Genomic DNA, 24,536 nt, shown 5'->3' on the forward strand with positions numbered 1-24,536 from the left:
AGATACTTCACTTGCGAAAAACTAAACTACTTTTTAAACTACGCTACTTCTACTTTTGTAGACAACAAAACTACGAGATGTATGTTTTTAAATGTTTTTAAATTGTAAAGCTATTAATTATTATAATGAAAAATGTATTGCAACGCTTTCTCGTAACTTCGTTGCCTACATAAAAAAAAATTGACTTACCTTAGATACGACGTGGGCGGAGTTCAGCTACGAAGATTCATGGTAAGATAATATCTGTAACAAACAAAAACTACAATGAAAAACATGTATAAAATTATAATTATTAATTTAAAATATAAATGTTACGAGCAATTTTTATTATCTCTCTCAAAAAGATATTTAATATTATAATTATCTATTTTCTCAAAAGATTTTTACAAAGGTATTTTCTCTAAAGTTTTAATTTTTTTTTCTTTGCAATAATTTTGTCAGTATTTTTAAAATAATAAAATTAGCCAAATAAATAGAAGAACTGTTACTTTAATATATTAGAAAAAAAAAAATATTTACCCAATCGTTGCTCCGCCAATGCCTGATGTCCATCCTGGACCTGCTCCTCCTCTCAGAACTCAGATCTACACAGGTCACTCGCAGATTGATTCCGTTAATCGGTGATATCGACACTGCACCAGAAAAATAAAGTTCCAATTATAAGAATGCCTAAAGTATGTTCAGTGTTTTAAAAAATTAATTGATATTACGATTGAAGCAGACTAATCACAAAATTAATTATGAAGTACTCATCACAGGAGTACTACTCCGTTGTTGTTTAATCCCCCCCGCCGCTCCCCTCGTCAACCCTTGCCGGCCAGCATCACTTTCGTTAATCGCGACGTTAATTCTCGCATCATGTATCTTATCACGACCTTATTATTCTTACGCATCTTGCGCTTACGTATTCCATCGCGTCGCGGATAAAGAAATATATCGCGACAAGGGAGACACACTCTACTCTCAAGTATCGGCGGTTAATCGCGATAGTTCTTACCGTAGTCCATTTGTTCCCGCATGAGCATCGTCCACGCGTTGTTCACTCGACGATTCCGCAACTCGGAAGATCCATATCAGCCCCAAGTTCGCAAATGAAACCGTTCCCGACGCTGCTCGCCGTCCGCAAAGTGTTGCTCGTGACCGACAAATGACCGTTCAGTTAGACGCGTCTCGTAGCGCGGGGAGATGCCGTCGATAATTCCACTGAACGGGTAGACAGCACGATGAGTTATCCGATAATAGCCGCAGGAATCTTGCCCTTGTACGAAAACAATCACTGTCGGAAAAACATCTCTATGAGACACGCGTGTCGTCCGATAAACAATCGCGAAGGGCTATAAGGCAATTTTCAAAAGGATGTAACTCTTACACTGACGATGAGAGACGTGAACTCTGCGCAGACTAAAGTCTATCTGTGACGTACGCCGGCTGCCACACTGCCCTCTGCTCGCCGCTACGCAAAACTAACTTAAATATATCACGAATATATATCAGGTATAAATGTAATTATTATCTACATTCATAGAAGAATTTGGTGCTCTCCACACGTAGGGCGTAGATGGAAAAAGGTGATTTGCGTCAGAGTTGCACCGTCATTCGTAAAATATGCGTAAATCTTCAAATTTTATCGGAGCATATCTTTCATAGATCCTTCACGGTCGACTGCTAGAGGGGAACTGGTTGGGGAGTCGGATCGGCAGCAGTGATGGGAATCGGGACGGAATTTTCGCGCATGCGTGATAGAAACGACTAAATTTCCAGTAATGTAGTGTCTAGCGTAATTTATGGCGTTACCGCTAAATCTAATCACACCGTTAAATCGGTTAAATAAATCCGTCCGATATCGCATAAAGTTTATACAGATAAGCAGATTTATCAGTTATATATTTATGCATGATGGATTTTAATGATAAAGAAAGTATTAAAAAACGTAGGATTAGAGGGGCAACCACCGATACATCTTTTCCCCAGTAGTGGCTACTATACTGAGAGTCATTTTTAACGCGCATGCGCGAAAATTCCGTCCCGATTCCCATCACTGATCGGCAGGCAGGTAGCTCGCTCACCGCCATGCATGCGCCGTTCGCGTCTGCAAGTACTCTGACGCCCGACTTTGTACGTCTCAGCCACTACGAAATTTATATGCGTTATAAGAAGAATTATATATCGAATGTTTTACGAAACATTATTAAAATATTAAAATTAATGTCTCGCAAATCTGTAGCGGATGAATATGTCGCGATATTCGAACGATTACTTGTATTTCTTACCATGATAGAAAGTCTTGTCACAAAATCCGGAGCTATTTTGAATATCCTACATATCAATAGCGTCAGTTTTAATTCTTTTATTCTTTCTCTGCATCGAGTCATTTACTTTTATAATGCAAAGGCCTATGAGGCTATTCTTAAAAGGATCTTACTCTTACACTAACGATGAGAGATGTTATCTCTTCACAGGCTGACGTCAGACCCGTTACTGAATGCCACTCCTTATATACGAATCCGCCTAAGCATCCAGCGCACCAATCACTGCGCCGGATTCAATTTCAAGACAATATTAATATCGCATGTTTCATTGTCACGCGAGATGGCGTTAATGGCTTGAAATTGAATCCGGCGCAGTGATTGGTGCGCTGGATGCTTAGGCGGATTCGTATATAAGGAGTGGCATTCAGTAACTTGGGTCACAATTCGACGTCAGCCTGTGGAGAGATAACATCTCTCATCGTTAGTGTAAGAGTAAGATCCTTTTAAGAATAGCCTCATAGGCCTTTGCATTATAAAAGTAAATGACTCGATGCAGAGAAAGAATAAAAGAATTAAAACTGACGCTATTGATATGTAGGATGTTCAAAATAGCTCCGGATTTTGTGACAAGACTTTGACTCTATCATGTGGTAAGAAATACAAGTAATCGTTCGAATATCGCGACATATCCATCCGCTACAGATTTGCGAGACATTAATTTTAATATTTTAATAATATTTCGTAAAACATTCGATATATAATTCTTCTTATAACGCGTTAAATTTCGTAGTGGCTGAGACGTACAAAGTCGGGCGTCAGAGTACTTGTAGGCGCGAACGACGCATGCGTGGCGGTGAGCGAGCTACCTGCCTGCCGATCCGACTCCCCAACCAGTTCCCCTCTAGCAGTCGACCGTGAAGGATCTATGAAAAATATGCTCCGATAAAATTTGAAGATCTACGCATATCTTACGAAGGACGGTGCAACTCTGACGCAAATCACCTTCTTCTATCTACGCTCTACGTGTGGAGAGCACCAAATTCTTCTATGAATGTAGATAATAATTACATTTATACCTGATATATATTCGTGATATATTTAAGTTAGTTTTGCGTAGCGGCGAGCAGAGGGCAATGTGGCAGTCGGCGTACGTCACAGATAGACTTTAGTCTGCGCAGAGTTCACGTCTCTCATCGTAAGTGTAAGAGTTAGATTCTTTTAAAAATTGCCTTATAGCCCTTCGCGATTGTTTATCGGACGACACGCGTGTCTCATAGGGATGTTTTTCCGACAGTGATTGTTTTCGTACAAGGGCAAGATTCCTGCGGCTATTATCGGATAACTCATCGTGCTGTCTACCCGTTCAGTGGAATTATCGACGGCATCTCCCCGCGCTACGAGACGCGTCTAACTGAACGGTCATTTGTCGGTCACGAGCAACACTTTGCGGACGGCGAGCAGCGTCGGGAACGGTTTCATTTGCGAACTTGGGACTGATATGGATCTTCCGAGTTGCGGAATCGTCGAGTGAACAACGCGTGGACGATGCTCATGCGGGAACAAATGGACTACGGTAAGAACTATCGCGATTAACCGCCGATACTTGAGAGTAGGGAGTGTCTCCCTTGTCGCGATATATTTCTTTATCCGCGACGCGATGGAATACGTAAGCGCAAGATGCGTAAGAATAATAAGGTCGTGATAAGATACATGATGCGAGAATTAACGTCGCGATTAACGAAAGTGATGCTGGCCGGCAAGGGTTGACGACGGGAGCGGCGGGGGGAATTGAACAACAACGGAGTAGTACTCCTGTGATGAGTACTTCATAATTAATTTTGTGATTAGTCTGCTTCAATCGTAATATCAATTAATTTTTTAAAACACTGAACATTACTTTAGGCATTCTTATAATTGAAACTTTATTTTTCTGGTGCAGTGTTGATGACACCGATTAACGGAATCAATCTGCGAGTGACCTGTGGATGTGACCTGTGTAGATCTGAGTTCTGAGAGGAGGAGCAGGTCCAGGATGGACATCAGGCACCAACGGAGCAACCCCGTGGTAAATATAACTTTTCTTTTTTTACATAAAGTTAATATCTTTGCCGCTCTAATAACAGAAAACATTATTTTTAATTATTTATTTAATAAACTATTTAAAAGCGCGTATACATTTTTTTAACAATAGAAATAATTATAGTATCTCTATAATTAAATTTTTTATTTGTTTGTTACAGATCGTCATAGTATCATCAACTCCGTTGCTGCGCATCAAGCGGTGAGTCGCATGTCTTTTTTTATTTTATAATATAAATTTGTTGCAGTGAAAATTATTCAATGTAAAACTTTAAAAAGAGTAGTAAATAACAGGCGCGCTTTATAGTATCAAAAATAATTTGTAAAATACTGATTTGTTCTTTTATTTAACTCACTTTGTCTAGCAGCAATTTTTTATTATTTTTTAAATTTCAATTATTATTATTTAACAAGTAATACTTTTCTCAAAACGTTTCACAAATACTCTCTGTGTAAAATATTATAGTATTTAAAAGCGTGCACTGTGTAAGATCCAAATGAATAATAATCTCTCGTCTGTTCTCACTGGAGATCACGAGTGATTTCCGAATGCCTTTGACAAAAGGCGACAAAAGAGTCAAGGCGTGAAAGTAAACAGGACTGAATTCGTACAGATTGTAAATATGATATTGAAATATTTGTCTGATTACGTGAAAACTACACTGACGTCATTTTTTTTTCCAAAAATATTTAATATACCTATACAGATGTAAGTCTGTTCTCGCGTCGGTGATTAATAAAAGTTTATCACGATTATTGAATTTAGTTCAAATCTTCATATTACTTTGCGGATATATTTTTACGGTAATAATTTATTACAAAATATTAACTTTTTTTTTTTAGTATTCTTTTAATTACCATAGTATCACGCAACGTTTTTAAAAATTTTAATTCTTGCGAAGAACTTGTAATTAAAACACAATAGCAAAACTACAAAAATATATTTTACTGTAACAAAACGATAACAACTCTGTCGTACACGGAAATATTTTCGACGATTCAAACAATAGCGACGTGACGTTAAATCTTTTGCAACATTAGAATGTCTCGAGTACAATATTATATTATCACGTCTTTAATAACAATAAATTAAATTTATTCTCAACGTAGAAGACTAACGCGTTGAGAACCTTCGGTGATATCGATATCCTTTAAAAAATCTATGCTTTTATTCGCGCTCGCCTTTGAGTTGTTGTTCATTGTTGAGTTAGCGCAATTCGCGCAATCTTTCTCTGTAGTCATGATCATTTGTTGCGCATTAATTTCATATTTCTCTGTGCTGGCATAATCTTCGTCGATATTTAATTTATGATTGAAAGGTACAGCAGCATCTTCTGCGGTACCATAGCTGCTAACTAAGTCCGAATAATTTTCCGAATCATCCAATTGAAAACTCCTTGCTTTCTCATTCTTGTCATCCAAAGTCATTTCGTGATATCGCGTTAATGGAAGACTAGTTGTTTCCGTATTTTCATTTTCCGCGGCTCTCGACTCTTCGATCGCAGAATGATCAGTCAACTGTTTGGTGATCGACTCCAAGGGAGACATTATTTTTTTCGCAAATTCCTGCCGTTCCTCGGGTTCCATAGATTCTGATCTATGTATAATATCATTTCTAGAAATTAAAATTAAAATTTTGGTAAATAAATAATAAAGATACAATTTATAGCGACGAGATAATTTTTTTTTTAAACTTAATAATAAGAATTAAATGTGATTGACGATAATTCGAGTGGAAATTGATTTCCCCGTTACCTAATAATTAGCAAGCCAATATGTGGTTCATCTCGTGGCGTGCTAGATAATTATTATTAGCTGATAACGAGCTAGACGAGCTAGATATCTAAACGTTTTTCGCCGCGTGCTAGTATACTGCGCGATTTGACCTACCCTAGCACGTGCTCGACTGCCGAATTCGCTGGTCGCCGAGTTCGACGACCGCCGCGGTAGTGTTAGTGCGTGCGTGTGTTGACATCTGGCCGGCAGGTTTCTCGCTCCAAGTTTACAAGGCGGAGGACGCGTGGGCGGCGGGCGGTGAGAACTGGTTTGCCCGGCGATTTCGGCAGTCGAGCGAGCTTTGCGTAAGGTCAGAACGACAACAGTAAACAAGTACGCGGCGAAAAAAACGTCTAGACATCTATTTAGATACATGGTCCGCGCTGAACAGTGACAAGACGACCGATACTACTGATAGAGAGATTTTGTTTCTTTTCTTTTTTTAATTTCCACTCGGGAAGTTATTAAAAGCCGTACCTGTTGAATTTGTTTTTCTTTCGGGGATATAAGTTTAGATGAAGTACCATTTGCTGTCTCTCCTCTTCCTCCGACAAGGGCGTAGGGCTAGGCACGGCTATAAGAGGTATAGGTTTTGGTGATGCATAAAACTTTGGTCCGCGATATTGAATTGGTCTCCTGACATCGTAATCTTCCGTGGATGCTTGTGGTCTGGACCACGTTGTCTTTTTATTTTGATCCATATCAGTGATGGGATAAATATCGAGCATCACACTGAACGGTTTCGGTTTTCGATTCTTCGTTATCGTGTTCGTCGAGTAGGAGCCGACACTTTCATACTGTGGCTCCGTTATGATCGGTTTGTTGTAATTAATTAGAGGTCGGGAATATATGGGATCGTAATAAGGGCTGTAACGATGTACCCCGGTTGGAGAGAATCTTGAAAAAAATAATTTAATTTAATTTAATTGGCTTTATTACCACTATTAATAATATTTTATTTGTAAAAAAAAAAAAAAAAAATTACAAGAAGTTGTATATTTATTAAAAATGATACTTTTATAAGTTTATATGATAATTAATTTTTATTCTTTATAACTTAATTTATTAATATTGAATATATTATTTTAAAGTTACGCGAATTGCCAAAAATAATTTTTTTTGTTATACATACCTCACGTTAGATGTGGCTAAGAGATTAACATCCGACGGATGTTTAGGTTTATATTGATAAAATGGATCGTTACTAAATGCTGGCTTGATTAGATGTGGTGGCGTCTCATTTTCTTCGGATTTATCGCTACTGGACATCATCTCTCCCATTTCGGGGATTATGTCGTACTTTTTCGGATTCATGTAGACGCCGGTAAATTTGATTCCGCGATTCGGCATCTCAGCGTTGTTTGTTAGATACTTGATGATGTCCTGAATGCTTCGGGACGAGTGCGGGTATCGATATTGCGTCAACTGCGGATATCTCGGTCGTTTAAACGACGTTGGTTGTGGCGTTTTGAATTCCCAATGAAACGGCGTAGGCCGAGCATCTTCCGTGCTTTCGTCCTCGTCGATATCAGAGTATTTGTGCCTGCCAAATCGATGAAAATCTACTGTGTCAGTTCTCCTGGGGCGCAAAAATTATTTAACGCGTTATGTAAATTTTTACGGTATCGCTAAGATCAACTTTTTCCGCGTATCACAATGAAAGTATGATGAATGACATCGGCAAGATTCTACGCAATATGCAATTTGTAGAATCGACCTACCGTGCGCAATGACACGATATTACCCAATGTAGAAAGTATTTCTTGTTATTCTACTTTGTAAAAAAAAAATAATAAAAAAATGTCAATTTGTTTATAATATTTTCCGAGTTATTGATGAGGAGAATTAAATATTGCTGGTTGCATGTCGATTCTTCCGCGTTGCATCGCATTTATAACGTCACAACGAATCGACACTGACAAATCGCTACCCGCTCAAGTGAAAAAGATTTTCGGCTTTTAACATTTACATTTATTTTGACGAATGACGATCAGAGAAATCGAATGCGCTGTGATTAGAGTAATAGTAGGAATTAATCACGATGACGTGTCGTTTACCTCTGTCTCACACGATAAACGATCGCGTGATTGTCGAGCAATTGTTTGGTCTCGGGTTCCTCGTTTTCATTGGCGTCTTCCACGGATTTCAGCACTCTCTTCCGCTGTTTGAAATTATGGAAATTCTGGGCTCTCATCTCGGGCCCGTTCGCTTTCGCGATGCGTGTCTCGCTCGGCATTATATCGCCTGTTGCATTTCGTTGCATGAGACTTTCGTAGTTCTCATCATCCGAACGATCTTCCATGGAAAGAAGATCGTCTGTACGATTAATCATCGCGTCGTACAGAATTGTGCTGTTCGCGGGCTTTTTCGAGAGATTCGGTAATTTTTTGAGCGCATTCTGTAATATGTATATATGTTTCGTCTCCTGATTGATTTTACTGTTCCCCGATGTAGCAGATGTAAAATCGTACATAAATATCGCCACCTGCAATTACATTAAAATAACGTATTATTTATGACGATAAACAAAAATTTCTAAGCAAAGATTGATGATTACGATATAGCTACAATTATTTTTAATATCTGCATGGAAAAATAACGTTAGGGAGTTTCGTAAAAATTCGATAAACTGAATATCAAGATCAACACATAGTTAGTTTTTAATGAAATGTTAATATCCAATTTAATTGCAGAAAGAAAACGAATGATTGCAATTCGAAATTGTATAATCAACATTTGGTAAAATCGCGAGCGATGCTTATCCAGCCTTTCAAACAATAAAGATGCAATTAGCCCGCGTTCCAAACTGGCGAACGACAATTAATCCGTACCGAAACACAGTTAACGCCCTATATGTGAAGCGTGTAGAAATTTTCGTTCGCTTGGCTCCCCAAGCATGGAAGGGATACCCGAAGAGATTCGCGGTGAAATTACAATTCCACACGCGTTTCTGACATTAATCACCGGAGAAAACGCTTAAATTGTAATTATGTCTATTGTTCCTCGCGCGTGCAAAGAACTCGCGAAAAACTCAGTGTCGTTTAATTATCATATCTCGGAGATATCACAAAATCATGCGAAGCAGGATGCGTTGCGAATTATAGTGCAAACGTTTTGCCATGCTAGGTCATTGCCCGACAGAAATGTGGTAGGACATTAGTCGACGCTTACGAGCAAAGTCGAATGATTTATCGAGCTATGAACATTGCTTCTATCTGCTTAATTAAAATACATTATTTTATGTTTCCAATTTTGAAGATTAAAGATAAGTTATTTATGATATGGCATCGATGGTTTTTTTTCTTTTTTTTATTTTTCTTTTTAATCAGATGATCGTTATTTTGCGACAGATACTATTAAAAAATATTAATAATTAGGTGAATAAAATTTGATTGAATTAAAAAATTAATTGTTTTCTCAATTTTTCTGCTTCTAAGCTTCGACGATGAATTTAAAGTATAAACTTCACACCTCGCATTCTAAAATATTTCTTAACTAACGTAATAAGTAATTAACAGTTTGCAATACCGTTTACGATTACTCACCAGTATTACTGTTACCACCACCATAACTACGATCGCAAGTTTTCTTACGATTAATCCGTAGCGACTTCTGGTATACCGATCGGCACGATCGGAATAGAGGCCTAATTCGGATGTACTTGTGGCTGATCTTCTGCCAGTTTCAAGCATCGCCTTCCGAGAGGTCTGGCGACTGGTGTTCTTTACGATTACACATTGACGATATCGAGTATCCTTAATTAATCAGCTTACCGTTGACATGCCTCGACTCGTCGATTTGCCTCACCTAGCCATTTTTTTTCGGCAATAATAATTTTGACAAATTAAAATAAGAACTGTTTCACCTTAGTCGTTTAGCACAGTCTATATCGAATACGCGACGCTGTTCTTTCGACGTTTCCCACGCAACTAACGATCGCACATTTCTCGGCACGCAGTTTTCACTGGCGATTCTATCAGCGCTCTAGAGATTTCCTTTGTTCGTGGGGGAGGCTCGTTATGGCAAGTGGAAGGTAGGTGGTTATGGGCTACTTACTTTGATGCCAGACTCGAGTACCGGCGAGCGTGCACGACACGCGAAAGAAAATCTCTCACCGTTCCGGTGCTTGACCTGCTAAATACGCTTCTAACGCTCCATTTTTGTTCGCCGTTCGCCAAAGCGACACTGCAATTTCTTGCTTATGATGTGCACTTTTGTTACAAGTGTTTACACGCAAATATTAAGAATAATAGAAAGCAATCAAACTGCAAAGCAAGGACCTACGGATTTTAACGTGTAAAGTCAGATAGAATACGAGTATTTATAGAAATTTACAAATATTTACAGCAAGATGTTACAAATTAAATAAAAATTAATATTCTTTTTTTTTTTTTTTTAAAGAACGATCTTATTAAAATTAAATTCTAAAAAAAAAAAAAATTATTTGTAATTATCTTAAAGAAGAGCTTGTAAATTGGTTATAATATAATGTGTAATAAGTTATGCATCAAATTTTAATTAAAATATTTTTGCAACAAAAGTATTTTATAATTAAATAATTTAATGTGTTATATGTTAACTTGTTATTTTATTTGAGAAATAAAATAAAATTATGTAGTTACAATTCAGCCGTATATGTATTGCTATAATTGTGCTTTTAAATGTACGAACATTTCTCGCATTAATTAGCGCAATTAATGCAATTTTATATACGTCTTATTTTAACACATTAAATACATTGTTGAATTTTACAACAACATAGTATATTTAAGATTTAAAAATTATTTTTAATTTTATTGTTTGCTTGTACTGAAAACGCGTTTTTACGTTAAAATAGGAAGGAATGTAGGTAGGTAGGTTTTTCTAAAAATTTTTATTTCTTTTCCACGTGTGTTACAATTGTAAGAGACACAGGTCGTTTAACTAAATTCTTGTCTGGAAAAAACAATGCAGCAAAAATAATTGATATATAAAAAGGCGGTACTTTCTAAATATCCAGTAAACGATTCAGCGTTGCCATTAGTTATTAAATAATAATCTTTGCTAATATTAATATTGCGCATACTAATATTCAAGATTTAATTGATCGGTGACACGCTGCGTTAGCGACTCTCATCGTTTACGAAATTCAAAGGGGATGTCAGGAATTGGATAATTGTATCCTGAGGTTGGTTTCGGTGTTGTTGGCGGCAGAGTTGGGGGTGGCGCCGGTCTTCCAGTTGGTGGTGGCAAAGTCGGCGTGCTAGGTGTGATACTGTAAATAGGCGGGGGAGGCGGCGGAGCCGTAATTGTTGGATATACCGGTCTCGGAGTTGACGGCGGAAGATATGGCGGTGGACGAGTTTTCGGAATTTCTGGGGTCGTTGGAATGATTCTCGGAGTCGACGGAGTAGTTCTTGGCGGCAAGTAGGTAGTTCCTGGTGTAGATTGAGTATATCTTTGAGTCGAAACTGTTGTTCTTATGCTTGGAGTATATCTCGTAGTGGTCGGCGTATATCTCGTCGTGGTTGGAGTGTATCTCGTTGTTGTTGGAGTATATCTCGTCGTTGTTGGAGTATATCTCGTCGTTGTTGGTGTATATCTCGTTGTCGTTGGAGTATATCTCGTTGTCGTTGGAGTATATCTGGTCGTAGTTTGAGTATATCTCGTTGTGGTTGGAGTATATCTTGTCGTGAAAGGAGTTGTCGTACGGAAAGTTGGTGGAGTATATCTGGTTGATGGAGTTGAATAAGGAGGAAGGTAGGTAGACGGCTGAGTTACTCGTGTAGTGTATCGAGTGGTAGGTCGCGTTGTATATTCTGTGGTAACTCTGGTCGTCGGTGGAGTATATCTAGTCGTCGGTGTAGTATATCTGGTCGTCGGTGGAGTATATCTGGTCGTCGGTGGAGTATATCTTGTCGTGAAAGGAGTTGTCGTACGGAAAGTTGGTGGAGTATATCTGGTTGATGGAGTTGAATAAGGAGGAAGGTAGGTAGACGGTTGAGTTACTCGCGTAGTGTATCGAGTGGTAGGTCGCGTTGTATATTCTGTGGTAACTCTGGTCGTCGGTGGAGTATATCTGGTCGTCGGTGGAGTATATCTAGTCGTCGGTGGAGTATATCTGGTCGTCGGTGGAGTATATCTTGTCGTGAAAGGCGTTGTCGTACGGAAAGTTGGTGGAGTATATCTCGTAGATGAAGTTGAATAAGGAGGAAGGTAGGTCGGTTGAGTTACTCGCGTAGTAGGTCGTGTTATATATTCTGTAGTTCTTTCAGTGAACGGTGGAAAAGTGGGCGGCTTTCTCGTAGTTGTATATGTTCCAATTCCAGTCTCGAATGATCCAGCTCCAATTTCATATCCTACTGTTGTTGTTCTAGGTGGTACATAAGGTGGTTTAGTTGAAGGTGGAGGCACGTAAGGGGGTGCAGTTTTGGCAGCAGGTGTTGTTCTGGTTACGGGAGGTAATGTAAAAGTTGTCCGTGGCGTAGTATATACATATCCTGGCGTTCTTGGAGGAGGAGTCGAAGAAGGCGGTATGTATGGTGGCGGCGTTTTCGGTGGTGGCGGAGGAGTTCTCGGTGGCGGCGGAGGAGTTCTCGGTGGTGTTGAAAATGGAATTTTCGGAGTTGTATATTCATATCCACTTGTCACACGTGTAGTTGTTCTTGGAGGTGGTGGTGGTGGTGTTCTCGGTGGTGGCGGAGGAGTTCTCGGTGGTGGCGGAGGAGTTCTCGGTGGTGTTGAAAATGGAATTCTCGGAGTTGTATATTCATATCCACTTGTCACACGTGTAGTTGTTCTTGGAGGTGGTGGTGGTGGTGTTCTCGGTGGTGGCGGAGGAGTTCTCGGTGGTGGCGGAGGAGTTCTCGGTGGCGGCGGAGGAGTTCTCGGTGGCGGCGGAGGAGTTCTCGATGGTGTTGGAAATGGAATTTTAGGAGTAGTGTATACATATCCAGTTGTTACTGGAGGAGGCGGTGTTCTTGGCGGAGGTTGCGTTCTTGGCGGAGGTTGCGTTCTTGGCGGTGGTTGCGTTCTTGGCGTCGTTCTTATCGTTGTTCTGACTTGTGGAGTTGTATAAGTATACGGTGGCAATGTCACTGTCGTTGGTCTCAACGTCACTAAGCTTGTCCGAGACCCTCTGTCAATGTAATTAAAGTTTATAATATATTTAATAAGAAATTTTTTTATTATAATATTTATAATTAATTTTTAATTACAATTTAAATGGTTTTGAAAGCAAATTTATAGCTGATATAAGAGTATTAAAATTTTGAAACTTTTATTTACTTACTCAGGGGGTAAAGTAAAAGGCTTAGATGGTGGTTCATAAATGTAACCCTGAAACTGTGGGCTGTTCTCTATTGCGCGTTTGCTTCTTTCACGATTTGCATCTGCATCACTCGTGAAAAGCACAGCTGCTATTGCAGCTACCCACAGTAGCTTCCACTGCAATACAGTTACGTTAAAATTTTTTTATTTCAAGGAATATCAAATAATTATATTAAATTAAAATTAAAATAATTTTTATTATTAAACCTTCTTAAATATATGTGTCAAGGATTTCAAAAAAAAAAAAAACAAATAAAAATGATATTAGCTAAGCGTTCATCTATGCAATAGTAATAGATTAGAGATCATCTCCGTGGGATAATCTCACGCTTCGCCCACGGTAATCTTACATAACGCATCTCGGCCACGAGACGCTATGTATTATGACGATGATGATCGTGAAAGGTTCGCGAGTATAGAATACGATGTATCTTCTTTTCATTGATTAACGTAACGTTTAACGTGAACAGTGCCATTTACATTAAATACTTTCTGTAATTATACAAATTTTATACGGCAAGAAATAGTATTTTATTTTACGCGATTAAGTCACTTTTCTAAAGTTTTTACTTTTAACGTATATTTTATATTAATTTTTTTAATGTTACATTAAAAAATTTTGTATTAAAATATTTTGTTTTAAAAAGTGCATGAGCTAATATTTCACATCTGCAAGCCTATCAATCTCGTTTACGAATTTAAAAACAATTTTTTATCTCATTAGATTTAACTGATTCTTTTGACTGGCGAATTAAATCACAGTAACGTTTGTATGGCTGTCTGTGTTCTACGAATGATGATTCTGACTTAAACAAGCGTGTTTGATGACCTTTAGCTTTATAATTTATATGGAAGGATACTAGCGCACCGAAGAATAGCCTCCGCTGACTCGTGTCTCGTTAGTATGTGAAAGGTTTCCGTTGTAGAAGTGGATATTGGAATTGGTCAAAAAGCGGTACAGATTTTTAAATGTAATAAAGAGAGCAACGCAATAGGATGTTGCAATTAGATTTGTTCTGATAAAACATTTAGTAAATGGCACAGCAACGTTTGCTAGCAATAAACACGTAATATTGCATATATTATATTAATAATATAATACATATTATAAAGTTATTATAATAGAAGTACAGAGATCGTAATTAATATTCAATAATTTAATATTTTTTAAATGATTTCGAAAAATCACGTGTTAGACTTTCTACAAAATTTCTACGAACATCTGATACAATAATATCTCTGGTGTCACCTTAATTAATCGATTACGATTCATTAACACGTCACTATATCTGTTCCACCTTTGGCCTTTTCCATATTTGCTTTAGACAGGTTCTTCTCGTAACGTGTCATTGCACGAGCGCTATTGTGCTAACAACAGGGAGTTCTCTCTTTGCTCGAGGCGACACATCAGTCGTAAGAGCTTAACAGTCGTGGCAGATAAGTCAATGGCACTGATCTCAAACAGATTTTTCGTTTTACTTACGCAAACTATTATTTAATGGTTTTAAAGCGTTTATTGAGTTAAGTATGCGAATAAGATTGAATTTTTGTTTAAGCTGCGGTCATTTCTGAAAATTACGCAGGCTGCAGTTGTGCAAATGTACAGAAACTCGCGAGAAATATTCCTGCAGGTCGCTAAATCGCTTCGCGAAAAAGACAGGATCGTGATTTGTACGGTGTAGATCGTTCATTCTGTCAGAAGTTGTCTTAGGTGGAATTTATGACGGGAGGCTTGTTGGCAAACCATTCACTGGTGACATGAGTAATCATTCTGTTCTTGCAACTGTAGGACTCTTTAAAAGATTTTGAGAAGAAGGCGCGCTTTCCTAAGAGTCTCGAGATATTATTTAAATTTAAAATGCAACGCAATAGAACGTGAAAAAAAAATTAATTTTGAAACCGCGCTGTACGAGTAATTGCGCGCGATAATTTGTTGCAAACAATTATCTCGGCGTACGTGATAAGTAGAACAATTATTAGAGCATAATAACTGTGCGGGCACCCGGCAATGCGGTATCCTGTTTGTTCAGTACTGCTCGAAGGTCAGTGCTGATTAAGTAAACAATCGATCACTCTCACAAAGTATCCTTAGACACTTCATTTACATTCGGAGAAAGCGAGAGCCCGCGAGATGCTAGCCGATAAGCGACATGGACCTGGATGGCCTTTTTCTCATTAGGTCGACGTGTAGCTCGCGTAAGGTGCAAAATATCTTGCGCAACTCAATCGAGCGTTGAAATTTCTAATCACGCGGTTGTCGCTAATTCACACACGGAAGAGAGTCGGTCAAATCGCAAAGTGCAATCGTTGAGAGTACCAAATTTTTTTTTAGACTTTCGGAGAAAATTGTGCAGGTAAATGAAAAGATTTTTTAGAAAGTGTTGTAAACGTTTATGTATAAAAGCAACTGCTTTATCATAAAAACTAAAAATAATGAGGCACAATCAAAGACGTTCGGCATGATTTTAGAATATTAGAATTTTAATTAATTTTTTTTTTTTAATTTAATTTTACTGATGGTTTCCGTGATCAAAAACGTATTCTGGCACAGCAATATTTTGTACCGGATTTATGTAAATCTTGCAACCTTTCCTGTTAAATAAATGTCAAGGATTAAAAAGTTCAAAGCTGAAGAGATAACGTTGGGATATTGTCGAATTAATATTCCGAATGATGCTCACGCGAGGAATGTACAGCAATAAAATAATCTTAGTAGCCATATTACACGTGTTTTATAACGGCGAATTATCGAAATAATTTGACTGATTAATATAATAGGTGAAACGCATAAAAAGAATGCGTGTGAAATTCATAAATACATTACGCGCGCGGTGGAAATTTAGCGCAACGTGAATTTCGGGGAAAACGTTCTTTCGCAAGACATCTTTGTGCAACGCGCACTCTTGAGAGAGAAAAAAAAGCAGATGCCATAATTCGTGGAGCGACACCCAGACTGCGAATCGCGTTTTAGTCGGTGGACGTTAACCGTGGAGAAAGCAATTTGTCGAGTTCGGCTTAACGCGGCGAGACCGCTCTTAGCGAAACAGACTTAATCACTGTGGGGTGAGCGGTCCACAGCCGGGTCAACCTTATAAGGTGCAAATATAATTTCTTGCATAATTCGCGCGAGTAGCCGGTGAGCTTCGTCCGACTAGTACTAACAAAATACGATTAAAGCGATTACGGAGACAGGTGCTTTCCAATTAACTAGCCCAACGATGATAAATGCTCGCATCGATTAGCGTAATCTTCGCCGATTGTGTCACATCTCGAAATGAAGTAAAAGTCACGGCTCCGAGTACCACGTTATGCGTAGCAGCGAAACGACGGGCGAATGAAAAATTTATTTTAACAATTATTACACAAGTTTTTGTCTTCTTGTTTTTAAATTCAATAAATGCGAGAAACCTTCTCTATAATTGACGCTGTTTTATCGCACCTGTGACTTGTAATTACTTTCTGCATACAGCGTTACGTTGTCGAAGAACAACGTGGTTCGAAAGACTGACGAGCCATTGTCAAACGCCGACAAAAGTCCCGATCGTATAGCACGATGTTTTCACTGCTTAACATGACAGTGCCGCGTGTCCCTGCAAGTAGCCGTTCGTACGTGCAGACGGAAAACTTGTACCTTTGCTTTTCAACCCCATGACATTTTCACGTGCGTTTAACCGTTCGCGTGTTACATAGCGAGAAACATGCGGTAAGTCATCCGTTCGCCGCAGACGTATTGTAAAAAGTACCACTTTCCTCCTTGCATTAGGCGTAACGGTATGCGAGCAGTTACACCGTCTCAGGCTGCGATGGCATTGTGATAAGAGGTTCGACTTGCGCGTAAGTTGGAGGCTCAAATTGTAGAAACTGCAATAAAATCGCGCCGTAAATCAAATAACAATTAAACTGCAATTAAGTGCGCACTTGTAGCATAATGCAACGCTCTGCGGTACTCGAGAAAGTACTTTTATTTCTCAAGTGCTGGTCAACGCTAATGGACCGGCTTACGTGTTTGGAAGCGCTTTTTTGAGTAACGACCGTGGCGAAAGTAAAAAAAAATAAAAGACTCGACCGGCGAAATCGTATTTCGCGCGAGTGTGGGATGTCCCGGGGATAAATAATTAAAAAGAATCCGGTCTCGCTTGTCGCGATGGACTTCTCGCCGATGCCAAAAGGCAGAGGTTTGCGCGCACGCCGATAATGACGGGCCTACATTATAATTGCATTACGCAAGCGAACCGGCAGTTGACCTCGCGAGATCGATCCTGCCCTGCTTAAGAAGAGATAAAAGAGGGCACAGGTGGGAGAGAAAAAAAAACGGGCGGGTATTTATCGTTATTACGAAAGGACGTGGGCTCATCTTGAAATTTACTGACCAATTTGGTCTCGCGGCGACTGGTTATTGCAAAATCAAAATACCACAATGGACGACGCCGTCGGCTGGTCCCTCACCTGCATTTCGGTTGATCAATACAGCAGGTGAGGATGGTGTCCAAAAAATGTAAATAGATGTCTGCGCGCTGAATGTATACAAACGTCGTGGGTGGCGAACGGTGTGAGTGAGTCACGTATGAATGGGTGTCCTATCGCAAAAATCTCAATTTCCTATTCCGGCCTCGTTGACGAACGATTGTTTGATGCCGATACATCGAGTCATCACGATGGTGGATTCCGAGACGCTTTGAAATGCTTTCTATGTCGCGTAATGATACTTTGCATTTCTTTCGTAACAAAAGACTATATTTCAAACGAAGAATATTGTATCGCCCGATGATAGCTCAATTTTATTCATTTATTAATTTTTTAATGAAATTAAATTAGTATCTTGTTTAATAATAGCGTCGATTTCAAATTAATTTTTTCGACAATCGTAAAATCACGAGGTTTGAGCTTCGGTTCGATCGAACAACCAGAAGATTTTTATGAAACACGTTTGAATGAATATACGCATTTATGCTAAGAAGGGAATAGTAAAATATTATAGAGGCATCTTTATTTCTGGGAAATCACCACCGAAACGGTCAAATGACATCAAAAGTTTTTTATATTTGGCTATTGAAATAATGCCGACATTTCTATGTTAACACGCGAGATACGAAGTGACGATGAGCCATATATATGACTGTCAAATTAATATTGAAATTCCCATGATTCATTAAAGTTGCAAGGATTTAATTAATTCGCATTGATAAATTATGGGTCGTAAATTTTTTTCACTGTAATCGCTTTCGCAATTTACATAATTTTTTTATTTTTAATATTAGTTTAAAGATTTTCTATAACCCTATCGATATATTTAACGTTGCTATTTTCCCGGTACCTTTGGTTTAGCAATTGAATATAGTACCGAATTGAATCTCATCGACGCGATTCTCGGACGTGACGAATCGGCGACACGACGATTTATCATTCTGTCGACGGGCGATAATCTGGAGATTTAGAGAAAAAGCATTTTGCTGTAGAAGATTTGTTTGCGTAACAGCGTGCACATGCTTCGGTGGTAATTACGACATTTTTGCGGATCGCTAACGATGCGCAGTCAATGACATTCGGCCAAATAGACGTCAGCCGCCGGCGGGTAGATCAGTGAAAGTGACAATTGCGTTGCAAGATAACCAATTGGCGCTATAATCAATTAGTCATAAATTATAATACAAAACATATATTTCGTAAATATGGCAATATCATTATTCGTTTCTGCATCGTTAATTACGTACAATTTATCAGATTTAATTTCTTTAAATTACGTTATACTAATTAATAATAATTATATAACATATTTCTTTGTAATTATAATTTTAAGCCTTTGCTCTTTGACGTACGGTATAGTCTTCAATTTATATTTCTACACTTAATTATTATTCTGAAAAACTGAAAGAGACATATTTGTTCTACGTGCAAGTTTTTTTTTTAATATGACGTGTAACCGTAGAAATATTTTGCCATCAGGTCAATCACGTGGATTTTTACAATAACGAAAAAATTTGTTTACAAGCTCAACAACGACATTAATTAATTATATATCTCCACGGGGAGTTATGCAAGTTCTAATCGCGCCGATCTTTAACCTCCTGGTTAACATGAGCAAGCATTTCAATTATGCATCATGTTAAGCCATTCCATGACAATTTCGCCAATCCCACCACTCGTGTCAATAGTTGCTCGTTAACGTAAAGGCTATATTTAATCAAAGGTCTGTGTGAAAGCACTTGATTAGCTAAAGAGAGAATCTCGCCGGAAAAGTGTTACATATGTTATTATAAGTAACAAAAATTTTTATCGGTATATACGTTATAACTACGATATATATTCAATTATTATTTTGCAAGTGGTATGAAAAATGCGTGCGATGTCGTCGAGCACCGCGTTTTGAAAGAGCATCGGAGATGAATGAGCGAAGTGAGAGTCGGCGTATGAAAGCGATCAAGATCGCCGAAAGGCTGTCACATCGAGTACATCTTCCGTATTCAGTTAGCTTAATTTGCATAGAGCGCGTTGGGCCGTGAACCGGCAAGGGGACTTGTGCAAGTATCGTAACTGTGCCTTATTTGATACCGAACAGAAGACGCGGTGTATTACGCCACGAGATCCTCGAGATCTCGAATGGCATGCGAACCGAACAGTTTGACGGCGTGTAACTTTTTACGCGCAAAACCGTACGACTGACCTTTTACTGGACGAAAATTTACGTTCGTTACGTGACTGTTCCCATTTATAATCCATGCATTAAGCAAGAATTAGGCATCTCTAATTCGATCGATAGAACTCGAAGAAACGTGGACATTACATAAATCGTTAATTAATTATCTTTCGCGGAATCGCTATAAAATTAATCCACCGACTCGTGACTAGCATCCTGTGATAAAAAATTTTATATTTAATTGTAATAAGAATTTTAAAAGACGTATCTGGCAAATTAAGGAACAATAATAACCCTTGACATTTGCAACTGCTGCAACAGCTAGCGTCTCGCTTTTAATTCCCGAGAAGATTGGGTTTATGTTTAAATACCAAACGACAGGCTCACTGACGAAAACGCTACTTTACAGAAAAGAAAGTGCGCTTGACGTATGCTAATATTCGTAAGAGTCGAAAATCGAAGGTGCGACCAAGTGCTCTCGCCATTGTCACGAAAATGCACGTGGAATAAATTATTGTCGTTGCATCTTTGCCATTGAATTCGTTGAACACGATACTTTCTACGGCGAATTTTTTTTTCTCGCGGCACGGAAAAATTAAAACTAAAACTAAAATGCACGCGAAACATCTCATAAAAAAACTTTTGTAACGGCATAGATGTTACAATTATTTTTTAATTTTTTTTTTTTGTTACTATAAAGAATTTAATATTAAATAATAATTAAGAATTCGGCAATTTTATACAAAAAGTTTTAAATAAAAAGTTTTACTCGTCAAACAAAAATGAAAAATGTTATCTTACCGTTACGTAAAGTTTCTCGTTACACATTTAGACTTTTTATTTGTAAATGTCGATTGCTATCACTTTTTTTTTTTTCTTAAATATGACGAAATTATCACTTTCTTTTTGTGGCGTTTTTATCTATCACAAGATGTAACAATGCTAGAATATATTTTGCACGAGAAGGATTTCTAAGAAGTTCAGGAGATTGGCATGAAAGATCGATGAACGGTGAAGGGTACATTGTGGAAAGATCAATTTCTCAGTTCTCGGCCGCTATTTTCCACCAGTTTTGTTCACTGTGTCTCACTTCTCAAGAACACTCCCCGATAGGATAGGGCTCGCGTAACCCCTTCGGGCGTCGACATCACCCTTCTCTCGTACCCATTTTCTCTCACGTCACTTTGCGTCCACGATTTGTATGGTGCACTGCTACTTACCATGGCTAGATCGCTGCGCTGTTGACCGATCCTGAGGATGATCGAAATAAAACAGACACTTCAAAACGAACACATACCTCACTCGGGATAGCGCGAGAGTCCCGGGAGGTAACTTCATGTTCGCGGGCGACCAAGAGCATTTATAGGATTTACTTGATTGGCTGGTGGGGAGGGCAAGAACGTCCATTCGGTCCATGATGATTATTACCAAGCGAGAGACGTCCGCCGGAGGATGCTGTAATTCTTTTACTTCCATGCGCACAGGTGGAGGGGTTGAATTGGAAAGGTAGAAGGAGAGAACAAGAGCTAGAGAAAGACGGAAAAGAAGGGAAGAAAGAGAGAGAAAGTGAGAGTGAGCATCTTGCGAGAAGGACGGAGCCATCCGCGATATTCCAATGGTCCGACCGAACGAACGATAAATGTTGAATAGCGAGAGCCGAAGGATTTCATACTCGTCCCTGATCCCGGAGCGCACCGACGAATATCCGGAGATAATAATTTTTGCGAGACCCAAGGATAGGCGCGTGATAAAAAAAAAAAACAGAGAAAAAACTGATAACACGTTCATGTCGCTGGCGAATGCATCTGCATTTTTTTTTGCGAATGTTATTAAAAAGAAACAGAAAAGATGAGAGATAATTCTGTAAATTTCGTAACTCTTGAAACGTTTAAAATTTCATATAAAATATGATTGAAAATATGATTAAAATAAATTCAGCAGCGCTTGATCGAACGTTGATCCGTCTGGATCTGTTGCAACATTGCCACCGCGCCTTTTTCTGAATTCTTTTACAAAAAGACAAGGACGTTGGGACTTCCGTACCGATCTACCAAAATAGGGTTGACGTGCGCATATCTAAATATCAACGGGACCAGATCGCGTTTTATATTTCTAGTTTGCTACATAATTAAGTAACAAAAGTAGTCGATAATTACTATGGCATAGTTAACACGATGAGTTTCACGATTCTATTATGCAACTGCTTTTTTGCACGTTTTCAGACTTTAAGGGTATAATTTAAGATAACGATAAATATCGCGTTGACTGTAAGCGACTGGATAGCTCGGGAAGATTATAACATACTTTGCCGTCGTAAATGTCTACTACATGTTTATCAAAGGCGCCTCTATCGATTTTGCTGCCGATATAACGTAACGGTGGAAGCCGGCATTATCCGGGCAAATTTAATTGCGATCGTAAAGCGAGGGTGACAAACGCTTTGCGGTAAACTTTGCGAGTCGCATTTACAGCTTGTGGATTTTGATATTGTTGACATTTGAATACTGCGCAAGAGTATTATGGACTGCGCGTGATGTAAGACTAATCGATTTACGACCGCCGACACGACGAAAGCTGCTGGCAGAAATTTTGATATTCACCGGCTAATTTCTCTCACGGTAAAGGCATCCGCCACTTCCAGCTGTAAAGGAAAAGTTATTTGATGCATTAGATTAGATCGTTATTTTTTTCCCTTTCACTTCTACTTTTATTTTACATGTTCCTTTTAAATTTTTGCAAGAAAACAAAATGTTACTTTCAAGTACATAATTTAAATCGTACTTTTCTTAAATTAAATTACTATAATAAAATACGATGTAAAAACGTTTGAGGTTTTACGTAAAGCATGTCTCGTTTGCCGTTGCTAATTTCTCTAATTAATTAAAATCGATCTCACGTGTTAAATCACGAGTGGTGCGGATTTGAATAAGAGACACGCGCTCGTCGCATAACGGCGACTTTTCACTTGTGCCACTAAAAAAAAAAAGTGGCGAAAAAAGCCGACAGATTTTCATTGCGCAAGGAAGAGGTATTAATATTTTTTTTCTTAAGTCATGCAAACTCGTCATCGGGCTCGAGACGCTTAGACACAATGATGCTCGAACGTTCGTCAACGGGTCATTGCAAATATTACGCGAGCTTACATTGCGCGTGGCGATGTACCAGCTATCGCAGAGTCCAATAAAAGTTTAGTGCTAGTGGCGCAAGTACTTAGAATAAGTGCCTAAGTTATTTAACGGTTATAATACTTATCTAGAGAAATCTCAAGTCCGCTCTTCTCGTTTATTTCAAGTAGCAATAAAAATTATAAATAATTCGACTTGGCATATCAATTTCACGAAAAGGAATTAATTCCGAATATAATATATAAATTTATTTATGCATACTTAATAATTATTATAATGTAACTATGTGGTGACAGCAAAGAGTAAACAAAAAGTTGAAAGTTTTTACGGAATGCTACATTCTTAATTACGCAAAGATGCAATTGACTCGTTCTCGCTACGTTGGGTGTTTCAGTACGTAATCACATAAAGGTCAAAATTATGCGCTGCATAAACAGACCACCGTCCTGGTTCTCGTTACAATTTATTGATCTATTCTTCCCGAATGACGTTACTTCCGCACTTTTATATAATCCTCGATTAGATCGCAAACCTCACATAAGTCCCACGACGCTGTAATTATCCATGAATGAAGTTAGCTTCTCGTGATGCTGACCTTTCACTTAGTATTTAGTTCTTGAATGAAGGGGCTCGACACAACCATAGAAAAGGTCGTGATCGCTGACCATCTAACCTTCGCTTGTCTCTTCGTTTCTGTTAGATAAGCTGTTAAAGGGATACTCTCGATAGTGTAGGAAAACGACAAAGTAACATGTCTAAATTTATGTATTAAAATTAGCTAGCAACCTTGGGGATTAGAATAGTTCGCTTTCCATCTTGTCCTTGAACTATAAATTTCATAATTTTGCGGCAAGATTGTCGTTCGGAATTCACGGGTTTTTAAGAATTTGAATACAAATTTGATTCTCCTTCACAGTGAATATAGACGTCTTGTAGGTGTCTCGATCAGAAGCAACGTATGTCTCCGAGAACCATAAAAGTTCAAGGATGCTCAATTAATTTTTAGATGCATAAATTTATTTTCTATTAAATCGAATTACATAAAAAATAATATCAAAAAAATTGTACTGAGAGGATGAAGGAATATTGAAAAGAACGAAAGTAAAAGTAGGAGCTAGAATTTTAGATGCTGGCAACGAATATGCAACGAATATTTAAGCATTTACCATTCATTTGCATTTAAATTGTTTCGTATATTACCTTCCACATGTTTAAAGTCAATGGAATTCGGAAATTCCGAAGGACGTGGTCAGTTCGTTACGAATGCATTTTTTTTAGACGTCCGAAAAGATATATTTCTTTAACTAAATATATCCGCGTCGTAAATTGATTAAATCATACAACAGGATATCATTAATTAAATAA

General features: G+C 38.3%; 2 protein-coding genes and 2 long non-coding RNA genes across 5 annotated transcripts in view; 1 reads left to right on the forward strand and 3 right to left on the reverse strand.

The window, feature by feature from the left end:
* Window positions 1-24: 24 nt before the first annotated feature.
* Window positions 25-1,668, reverse strand: LOC139112506 (uncharacterized). Its single transcript, XR_011547391.1, has 4 exons — window positions 1,370-1,668; window positions 998-1,276; window positions 520-632; window positions 25-243 (listed from the first exon to the last, which is right to left on the reverse strand). It is a non-coding gene; the product is annotated as an uncharacterized lncRNA (long non-coding RNA).
* A 1,881-nt stretch (window positions 1,669-3,549) lies between these two features.
* Window positions 3,550-24,536, forward strand: part of LOC139112544 (uncharacterized) — an 89,022-nt gene continuing 68,035 nt past the window's right edge. For both annotated transcript variants that reach the window (XR_011547399.1, XR_011547400.1), the window contains exons 1-3: window positions 3,550-3,822; window positions 4,189-4,314; window positions 4,490-4,530. This is a non-coding gene — a long non-coding RNA (uncharacterized lncRNA). The remainder of the gene's footprint in view (window positions 3,823-4,188; window positions 4,315-4,489; window positions 4,531-24,536) is intronic.
* On the reverse strand, window positions 4,902-9,861 carry LOC139112543 (uncharacterized). The gene is made up of 5 exons (XM_070673607.1): window positions 9,650-9,861; window positions 8,162-8,589; window positions 7,237-7,647; window positions 6,582-7,001; window positions 4,902-5,943 (listed from the first exon to the last, which is right to left on the reverse strand). Exons 1-5 carry the CDS (start codon window positions 9,794-9,796, stop codon window positions 5,430-5,432), a joined length of 1,920 nt encoding a protein of 639 aa, XP_070529708.1. The 5' UTR covers window positions 9,797-9,861; the 3' UTR covers window positions 4,902-5,429.
* LOC139112534 (uncharacterized) lies at window positions 10,963-21,414 on the reverse strand. The gene is made up of 3 exons (XM_070673590.1): window positions 21,267-21,414; window positions 13,375-13,529; window positions 10,963-13,221 (listed from the first exon to the last, which is right to left on the reverse strand). The coding sequence occupies exons 1-3, from the start codon at window positions 21,267-21,269 to the stop codon at window positions 11,217-11,219; spliced, it is 2,163 nt and encodes a 720-aa protein (XP_070529691.1). The 5' UTR covers window positions 21,270-21,414; the 3' UTR covers window positions 10,963-11,216.

This window comes from Cardiocondyla obscurior, linkage group LG29 (genome assembly GCF_019399895.1).
Source record: "Cardiocondyla obscurior isolate alpha-2009 linkage group LG29, Cobs3.1, whole genome shotgun sequence".
Taxonomy (NCBI): Eukaryota; Metazoa; Arthropoda; class Insecta; order Hymenoptera; family Formicidae; genus Cardiocondyla; species Cardiocondyla obscurior.